General features: G+C 42.2%; 1 protein-coding gene across 1 annotated transcript in view; it reads left to right on the plus strand.

The window, feature by feature from the left end:
* LOC135089904 (splicing factor 3B subunit 4-like) overlaps positions 1–6,402 on the plus strand; it is a 7,356-nt gene extending 954 nt beyond the window's left edge. Inside the window, exons 2-3 of the mRNA XM_063986086.1 lie at positions 5,418–5,597; positions 6,284–6,402. Of these exons, the coding sequence (XP_063842156.1) occupies positions 5,418–5,597; positions 6,284–6,402 (299 nt within the window). The remainder of the gene's footprint in view (positions 1–5,417; positions 5,598–6,283) is intronic.
* Positions 6,403–10,000: the final 3,598 nt, after the last annotated feature.

Consider the following 10,000-nt stretch of genomic DNA (forward strand, 5'->3'; position numbering starts at 1 on the left):
AGAAGAAGAAGAAGAAGAAGAAGAAGAAGAAGAAGAAGAAGAAGAAGAAGAAGAAGAAGAAGAAGAAGAAGAAGAAGAAGAAGAAGAAGAAGAAGAAGAAGAAGAAGAAGAAGAAGAAGAAGAAGAAGAAGAAGAAGAAGAAGAAGAAGAAGAAGAAGAAGAAGAAGAAGAAGAAGAAGAAGAAGAAGAAGAAGAAGAAGAAGAAGAAGAAGAAGAAGAAGAAGAAGAAGAAGAAGAAGAAGAAGAAGAAGAAGAAGAAGAAGAAGAAGAAGAAGAAGAAGAAGAAGAAGAAGAAGAAGGTCTAACGAGACAGATATTTTTCTTTTTTTCTATTTTCATGTGCAAATGAAAGTACGATATTTTTAGCCCCACTTCCCAGAATACGATGCAAATTCTCTCTCTCTCTCTCTCTCTCTCTCTCTCTCTCTCTCTCTCTCTCTCTCTCTCTCAATTCAAACGACAAGGCATAGAAAGCAAGGGAGAAGCAAGCAAGAAAATAGAAAAAAAGAAGGAATAAGAAACGAAAACAAGGAAAAGGAAAAAAAAGATGTAAATAAGACAAATAAGAGGAGAGAGAGAGGGAAGGACGAAAAGAGAGAGGAGAAAACAGGAAAGAAGAGGTATTGAGAGGAACGAAGACGAAAGAAAAAGAGTAAGCAGAGGAGAAGACATGATAGGAGAAGAGAGGAGGAGAGGAGAGGAAAGAAAGAGGAAGGAGAGGAGAGGAGAGAAAAAAAGAGAAGCAGAGAGGAGAAAAGAAAAAATCACATGAGAAAGAAGCAACAAAAAAAAATAGAGGAGAGGAACGGAAATGATGAGAGAGAGAGAGAGAGAGAGAGAGAGAGAGAGAGAGAGAGAGAGAGAGAGAGAGAGAGAGAGAGAGAGAGAGAGAGAGAGAGAGAGAGAGAGAGCTGACAAAAGAAAAGGAGGAAAAGAGAAGAGAAGAGAGAGAAGAGAAAATGTAGATAAAACAAAAGTAGAGAAGAGAAGAGAAAAGAAAGAGAAGACAAAAGGATAGAACAGAAGGGAAGAGAGAAGGAGAGAAGATAAGGGATGGAGAGAAGAGGAGAAAAGAGAGAAGGGGGAGATGGGTTGGCTTTGCAGAGTCACCTTCTCCTTCTAACCTGTAGTCGTCGCTTCACCGCAGCCAGGTAAACTATTTGTGCTGAGCTTAATTACAGGTGTGTGTGTGTGTGTGTGTGTGTGTGTGTGTGTGTGTGTGTGTGTGTGTGTGTGTGTGTGTGTGTGCGGTTTATCTTCGCTTTTGTTTTTGTGTTTGTGTTTTATTACTTTCTCTCTCTCTCTCTCTCTCTCTCTCTCTCTCTCTCTCTCTCTCTCTCTCTCTCTCTCTCTCTCTCTCTCTCTCTCTCTCTCATTTGTGAACATTTTATATATCCCATTTCTTTAATTTTTATATAGCTTGCACACACACACACACACACACACACACACACACACACACACACACACACACACACACACACACACACACACACACACCTCAGAGTACTTGCATATATTGAAACACACAAGGAAGAGGAAAGGGGAGAAGGGAGAGGTGTGTTAGGGATTAAGATGAATACCTGGCGGAAGTTGTGCTGGTGTTGGGTGGAGGGGCTGTCCTTAATTACCCACACCTGTCCACACACCTACACTACATCTGCCCGGGACGGAGGGATGTGTACTGCTGCTGCTGCTGCTGCTGCTTCTCTTCAGGATCTACGCTAACTAATCTTCCCTAATTACCGCCCACAGTTATTCAGTGTGTGTGTGTGTGTGTGTGTGTGTGTGTGTGTGTGTGTGTGTGTGTGTGTGTGTGTGTGTGTGTGTGTGTGTGTGTGTGTGTGTTGGTACAAGACCTTTTACATTCTCTCTCTCTCTCTCTCTCTCTCTCTCTCTCTCTCTCTCTCTCTCTCTCTCTCTCTCTCTCTCTCTCTCTCTCTCTCTCTGTCTCTCTGACATTTAAGCTCAAGGTGTTTTTTTCAAAATCAATTTCTTTTCTGCTTTGACTTTTCTTGGTCTGTATGTATGTGTGTGTGTGTGTGTGTGTGTGTGTGTGTGTGTGTGTGTGTGTGTGTGTGTGTGTGTGTGTGTGTGTGTGTGTGTGTGTGTGTGTGTGTGTGTGTGTGTGTGTGTATACCAGAGATATAAGTTCTTTGTATTTCTATGTCTGTTCCTCTGCCATTCTCTCTTTCATCTATCTATCTGCTTGTCCGTCTGTCTCCCTCCCTCCCCCACCTCTCTCTCTCTCTCTCTCTCTCTCTCTCTCTCTCTCTCTCTCTCTCTCTCTCTCTCTCTCTAGGTGTGGGCGTGGAGGCGTGGGAGCGTGGGGGCGTGAGGGCTAGGTGGTGACGCGTGGGCGTGACGGGTGCTGGCTCATGCGTCACGCCTACTTGACCTGTCTGTGCCTGCCTGAGACCGCCGGTACACGCCCTCACCCAAATTACAAGAGCGCGCGCGAGCGGGCGCGCCTACACACACACACACACACACACACACACACACACACACACACACACACACACACAATAGCAGTAATAGCAGTGGTAGTAATAGAAGTAGTAGTAGTAGTAGTAGTAGTAGTAGTAGTAGTAGTAGTAGTAGTAGTAGTAGTAGTAGTAGTAGTAGCAGTAGTAGTAGCAGTAGTAGTAGCAGTAGTAGTTCACAAAGTGGTAAGAATACTGATAACAGCAGCAGCAGCAGCAGCAGCAGCAGCAGCAGCAGCAGCAGCAGTAGTAGTAGTAGTAGTAGTAGTAGTAGTAGTAGTAGTAGTAGTAGTAGTAGCAGTAGTAGTTCACAAAGTGGTAAGAATGCTGATAACAGCAGCAGCAGCAGCAGCAGCAGCAGCAGCAGCAGCTGCAGTAGTAGTAGTAGTAGTAGTAGTAGTAGTAGTAGTAGTTCACAAAGTGGTAAGAATGCTGATAACAGCAGCAGCAGCAGCAGTAGTAGTAGTAGTAGTAGTAGTAGTAGTAGTATAGTCGTCATACTTGGAATAATAATATTTCTGCTTCCGAAGAACTGATGAACAAAGTAAGTTTGTCTACGTGAAAATTATATTAAAAAGAAAGGAAAAGGAAAAGATCATCAGGTTCGGGACTGTTTTGTAATGTTACAGGTGTGTGAGTGTAACAATGATGAACTGGTGACTCAAGCTGCTCGCGCTCCTTGCCTCCTTACCTCACTTGCATTACACAGTGCGAGGGACGAGGTTTTCTTTCTATATTACTAGTTGAAACGTAAACACTACACACACACACACACACACACACACACACACACACACACACACACAAACAAACACATACACACACACACACACTTACCTTCCGTGTGTGTGTGTGTGTGTGTGTGTGTGTGTGTGTGTGTGTGTGTGTGTGTGTTCAGTGTTAGGTCTTTAATCTCATTAGTCTCAGCAGGTGATACAGAAAAAGAAATGTCCCTTATACCTGTGTAACGAAAGCCAAGTAAGCAAGCAAATAATATTAAAAACAAGCCAAGTTATAAATCAAGTCATAAGTTACAAAACAATCCATAACACACCTGATGAGTTTAAGAATTCATATATAATTTCCGTTTCATAATCCTAGCTAATTTTTTTCACTTTATTTCTTTTATTTTCACCTTCCATATCAGTTTATTCTCTACTATTGATAAGTCGTCTTTCGTTTGTAAATACTTGCTTCTCTTCAAGTTTCATTTCCGCGGCTCATTTCTACACCACGTCTGCATTAAGGTAAGCAGGCGAGGCGAGGCGACGCACGGAACCGATCACCTGTATTTTGTCTGTCAACTTCTTCCGATATTTAAATTTTCACTTATGCAAAAGCCTCTGTGTGTGTGTGTGTGTGTGTGTGTGTGTGTGTGTGTGTGTGTGTGTGTGTGTGTGTGTGTGTGTGTGTGTGTGTGTGTGTATACAGACGTGCGTGTGCGTGCGTGCGTGCATGTGCGCATCCTCACTCACCTGGTCCTGGCCAAGTGAGACATCTCATTATTCTTTCACTTCTACCGCAGTCACGAGAGTGTCGGAGGTGGCGTGAAATCACATTTTTCCTCTTCTCTCTCTCTCTCTCTCTCTCTCTCTCTCTCTCTCTCTCTCTCTCTCTCTCTGGCAGGTGAGTCTTCGCTTATGATTTGCTCTGAGTGGCGGAAAAAGCGCACAACGTGGAAGGTAGACGACCCTGGGGAAGCTCGCTCAGGTGTTCGCGCGGGGCGTTACCTGTGTTTCCCGCCACAGGTGAGCGCGAAGATCGGAGGAGATGCAGGTCTGGACGGGTGTGTCTAGCTGTGGGTGGTTAGCGGGTGATGTTCTGGTGTTTTGATACAAGTTTGCCAGTGTGAAATTGGTGTTCCGGTGGTGCTGCTAATGTGATTCATCCTTGTGACGCCGCCCGAGGGTGAGGAGGAGGGTGAGGAGGAGGAGGAGGAGGAGGAGGAAGTGTTGGCGGTGGTGGTACATGAAGTGCTTTTGGAATTACGCCGTGATTTTTGCCAATTTTTCCTCTCCTTTACCCGTGTTTATTAGAGGCTGCGCTCGCTGATCTCCTTCCCTGCCTCCTCCTTCTCTTTATCTCCACGCACTGTTATGTTCTGCTTCCCTTATTCCTTATAGCACTCTCCTTTTATCGTTCTCTCTCTAGCTTCCTCCTTTTTTTCCTTTCCTTCTTCTCTCTTGCTCTCCCTAAAGCGAATTACGTTCCTCCGCTCTCCCTTCCTTTTTACTGGTGCACTCCGATTACATTTCTTTTTTATACGTCACAATTTCCCTTCAATTGAACCATACTACAGCTTCCTCGCTACACCTCAATTATACCTCCCCCTCCCTCTTTCTTTTGGCTTTATTTTAATTTTCTCTCACCTCTCCTTCCTACGTGCGCGCTCCTCTTCCTTCCCCTCCTCTCTTCCTCGTGCTGCTGAAATTTTCGCTCTTAAAATGCATTCAATATTTTATCTTCCCTCGTCCCCTCCCTGCGGTCCTCCTCTCCCTTCCTTCCTTCTCCGCCCCGTCCGGTCAGCTTCGCCTCCCCACACACCGTTCCCTTGATTGCTACACCCTCGCACTTCCTTCCTATGCACTTTGTAATACCCCGACGCGTGGCCCAAGTGTCTTTTCCGGATACACACCACTCACCCCTCCCGTCCCCTCCCGCCCCTCCCACGGCACATCCACCACGGCGATTGCTATCACTAATGGTGCTGTTCTGCTCTTGTGCATCTTACTGTTCGTTTTTGTGGCATTAGTTCGTCCTCTTCACGCCCTCAGCGCTGGGGGTTGGACTAATATAAAAGTCATTCTGTGATATCTTCAGTCCCTCAGTGGAACAAAGGACTCAGCTGGTATTTCAGTTTTAATGGATTTTTTAAATTGCTTTTGTCAGTGTGTTATTCACCCGCTGTCGTTTAATGGTCTTGTGACACAGCCAGCCCTTCCTCAGACCTCATAGTGACACCACCCACACGCCACACACCGGGACAGCGAGGCCACAACCCCTTGGCTTGCATCCTGTGCCTGCTTACTGCTGGTGCACAGCGGCTGCACATCAACAGGCTCGAACTTCTTCCTCGCCGCGCCCGGGACACAAACCCACGCTTTCTGAGTTGTGGGCCGTGTGTGTGTGTGTGTGTGTGTGTGTGTGTGTGTGTGTGTGTGTGTGTGTGTGTGTGTGTGTGTGTGTGTGTGTGTGTGTGTGTGTAAGAGAGAGAGAGAGAGAGAGAGAGAGAGAGAGAGAGAGAGAGAGAGAGAGAGAGAGAGAGAGAGAGAGAGAGAGAGAGAGAGAGAGAGAGAGAGAGAGCGCTTGTATATGTGTAACGCAGTCTTAGTTTCTCTTTCCTCCTATTCTTCTCTGCCTGCCTGTCTGTCTGTCTGTCTGTCTGTCTGTCCGCCTGTCTGCTTTATAGGAAATTTTTCGGCGAGATCACAAAACAACAGAAAACTACAAAGCAGAGCAAGACACGCAATGCACCGAGGCACCGCTGAAGGAAGAAATTGCCTGGAAAATATAATAGACAAATTTCCACACCCATATATTCCTCTCCTCTTAATATAAAAAAAGGATAATTAATGAATGTCTATCTCCCTTTAACATAATAAAACAATATAACTAAGTAGGGTTGGTGTGAGTTAAAGGGAGCGAGCATTTCATAAGTAATTCATCACGTGACTCACACAGAAATTTTACATGAAATCTCACGAGCATGATTCTATTGATTGTTGTACCGTGCAGTCAACAACCAGCGGTGTTTGGTGCACGTGTGTTATGTACGTGCCTCATGCCTGCATCCTTAGGGAGGGGACTGGCATCAGCATCACTATCACAACAACAACAACAACAGCAACAACAACAGCAGCAGCAGCAGCAACAGCACCAACAACAACGACAGCGACAACGACAGCAACAGCAATAACAACGACAACAGCAACAACAGAAACAACGACAATGGCAGTTACAACAACAACAACAACAACAACAACAACAACAACAACAACAATAATAGTAATAATAATAATAACAACAATAGTAAAGTTGATATAAAGTAAAATGAACTAATTTGTCATACATGATTAATAAACATTCTAACAACTGCTGCTGTTACTACTACTACTGCTACTACTACTACTACTACTACTACTACTACTACTACTACTACTACTACTACTACTATTACTACTACTACTACTAGTACTACTACTATTACCACTGCTGCTGGTACTACTACTACTACTACTACTACTACTACTACTACTACTACTACTACTACTACTACTACTACTACCACTGCTGCTACTACTACTACTGCTGTTGTTGCTGCTGCTGCTACTGCTACTACTGTTACTACTACAATTACTACTAGTATTTCACTTACTTCTGTTCCTGTTGCTATTACTACAGTTACCAATGATAATAATAGTAATAATAAGAAGAGGAAAAGAAGAGGAAAAGAAAAAAGAAAAGAAAAGAAAAGAAAAGAAAAAGTAAAAGAAGAACAAGAACAAGAACAACAACAATAACAAGAACAAGAACAAGAACAACAACAATAACAAGAACAAGAACAAGAAGAAGAAAAGGAGAAGAAGAAGAAGAAAAGGAGGAGGAGGAGAAGGAGGAGGTGGAGGTGGAGGAGAAGAAGAGGAAGAGCAGCAATAAAAATAACAACAACAACAACAACAACAACAACAACAACAACGTCTCACTCCTGGCAGTCACGTGACCCAGTTCCTACCTGCCTTTGTCTCCCGCAGGTGTCGAGTCACCGGCGCCGTGTTGGAGGATATTGAGAGGAGGGAATAAAAGGAAGGAAAAAACAGAAACACAGAAAAAATCATAATTGTGTGACTTTTCCTTCCCTATCATTTATCGGTCGTATATTCATGTCATTTCAAAAGCTTTCGTAGTTTTATATCTATGCATTTTCTTTATCCTTTTTTTTTTTTGTTACTTGGTTTCATTTTTTTTTTTTTTTACTTTATTTCTTATTACTTTTTATGTGACTTCTTTTCGTTTTCTTTCTTTCATCTTGTTTAGTTTCTTTACCGTGATTCTTGTTTTTTTTTTTCATTAATAATCCCTTTTTTCTTCTCTGTCCTTTATTTTCTTTCCTGTCTTCCTCTCCTTCAGTTTCTTTCACGAGAATCTTTGTTTACTTTTCCTCATTACTTTATTCCTTTCCCTCTTATCGCTTTTGTCTGTCCTTCGTTTCTTTTCCTTTTTTTCCTCTTCCTTAGCTAACTTTCCGTAATTTCTATTTCTTTTTATCACATTAACTTTCGTATCATAATAATTATCCTTTGACTTATAATTTACTTCTCTACTTCTTTCATATCACCCTTCCCTTTTCTCCCTCCCCGTGTTTTGCTTTCAAGAACACATTAACTTTCTAAGACAATCCTGATTAACGTCATGGAATATTACTCCCATTATCAAAAAAGCATTTCACTGTTGTAGTCTTCCATTATTAACACCCAAAGCACAGCAAATATAGACAAACAAATAAACTCCTTGCACAGACAACACACAAGGAAAGGGAAACTAGAATATCACTTTTTCCCCCTTTTTCTAATGACTTAAGTGGCAATGGGAAACCTTGTATTGTTATAAGGTACACGTTTGCTTAATTACTAACCACTGTGAGTCATGTTTTCTTCTTGTACAGCCACTTTCTAACACTGCACTGGCTAGAAATTGGAAAAAAGTCCATCTTTATCCCCTTCTTTCTTGTAGACGCTTATAAATATACCATACATTGCTTTTAAGTGCTGTGAATTGTTGCATATTGTAAACAAAGCCACGGTGCCCATCTCTGTATTTTCTAATGAGTACTAACTGTCTAAGTAACCATTATTACCTAAACAAATGAATTAGTTTACCATTAAGCGAGAGCGAGAGAGAGAGAGAGAGAGAGAGAGAGAGAGAGAGAGAGAGAGAGAGAGAGAGAGAGAGAGAGAGAGAGAGGGGAGGGGAAAGGTTAAGGAAGTGCTTGGGAAAATTACTAAAAAAATCCATGATAAAGAACAAGAAAAAACCAAGACGGACAAAGGAGGAGAAACAGGAAGTGGTGACAAAGAGTTGACGAAAGGAGGAGGAAGAGGAGGACGAGGAGGAGGAGGAGGAGGAGGAGGGGGAGGAGGAGGAGAGGCAAAGGAAGTATACCAAATAAAACATAACACGTGGGAGAAAAGGAAATATAAAGTAAATGGAGAAAAATTATCAAAAAAAAAAAAAAAAAAAGGAGGTGGTGGAAGAGGAAGAGGAGGAGGAAGTAAGGAGATAAAACGGATAAAACAGAACATCAAGGAAAAGAGGAAACTGCGAAGAAAAAGGAGAATAACGAGGAGGAATGAAAAAAAAAAGTCAGATGAGGCGGAGGAGGAGGAGAAGGAGGAGGAGAAGGAGGAAGAAGAAGAAGAGGAGTACCATGATGGAGAGTCTCGTTACTTGTCGTGTGTGTAATTAGCGCCATGTGTCCGCCATCTTATCACTCTCACCCACACGCTGTATAAATGTGCAGCTTCTTTCTCCTCTTAAAATTTTTTGCATCCTACCTAAAAAAAATGACTTCATAATTTTTAAATAAATTTGCTTGCTATTTTTCATGGAATTAATGACGAGTGTGCCAAGTTATTACATATATCTTTTTTAACGTGTGTGTGTGTGTGTGTGTGTGTGTGTGTGTGTGTGTGTGTGTGTGTGTGTGTGTGTGTGTGTGTGTGTGTTAGACAGATAGATAGACAGACAGGCAGACAGACAGACAGACAGGAAGACAGAAAAACAGATAAGCTGACAGACAGAATGACAGGCAGGCAGGCAGACAGACACACAGACAGACAGACAGACAGACACTGACAAAAAAACATAAATACATACATACATACATACATATATACATACATACAAATACACGAAAACAAACATATACACACACACACAATAAAGAAAGAACAAGCAACAAAGGTAAAAATATTCAACTTAGGCAATGGAATAAAAAAAATACAAAAAGAAACAAAACCGTTGAACTTTTTAAGGAAAGATGGAGAAACTTATATATAAAAAAACGGCAACACAAAAAAACACAAAGAAAAAAGTAACAAAAAAAGGAACACAAAATAAAAAGAAAACAGCAGCAGAACAGTTGGCCCTAGAGAGAGAGAGAGAGAGAGAGAGAGAGAGAGAGAGAGAGAGAGAGAGAGAGAGAGAGAGAGAGAGAGAAAGAAGGGGTGGAGGAAAAGTCTTGGTGTGTAGAGGGAAGTGTGGCTTGATAACTGAGTCACTGCTAATCACTGGTTACTTGGTTCTCTCTCTCTCTCTCTCTCTCTCTCTCTCTCTCTCTCTCTCTCTCTCTCTCTCTCTCTCTCTCTCTCTCTCTCTCTCTCTCTTTAATATTAAAGAATTCCCACCAATTATTATGAATTTTTTACCCCTGCCAAACAATATTAAAGTTTTATCTTACTTTTATATATCTACATTACTTTCTTATCCTCTCCCTCTCTCTCTCTCTCTCTCTCTCT

The sequence above is a fragment of the Scylla paramamosain genome, chromosome 34, assembly GCF_035594125.1.
Source record: "Scylla paramamosain isolate STU-SP2022 chromosome 34, ASM3559412v1, whole genome shotgun sequence".
Lineage (NCBI taxonomy): Eukaryota > Metazoa > Arthropoda > Malacostraca > Decapoda > Portunidae > Scylla > Scylla paramamosain.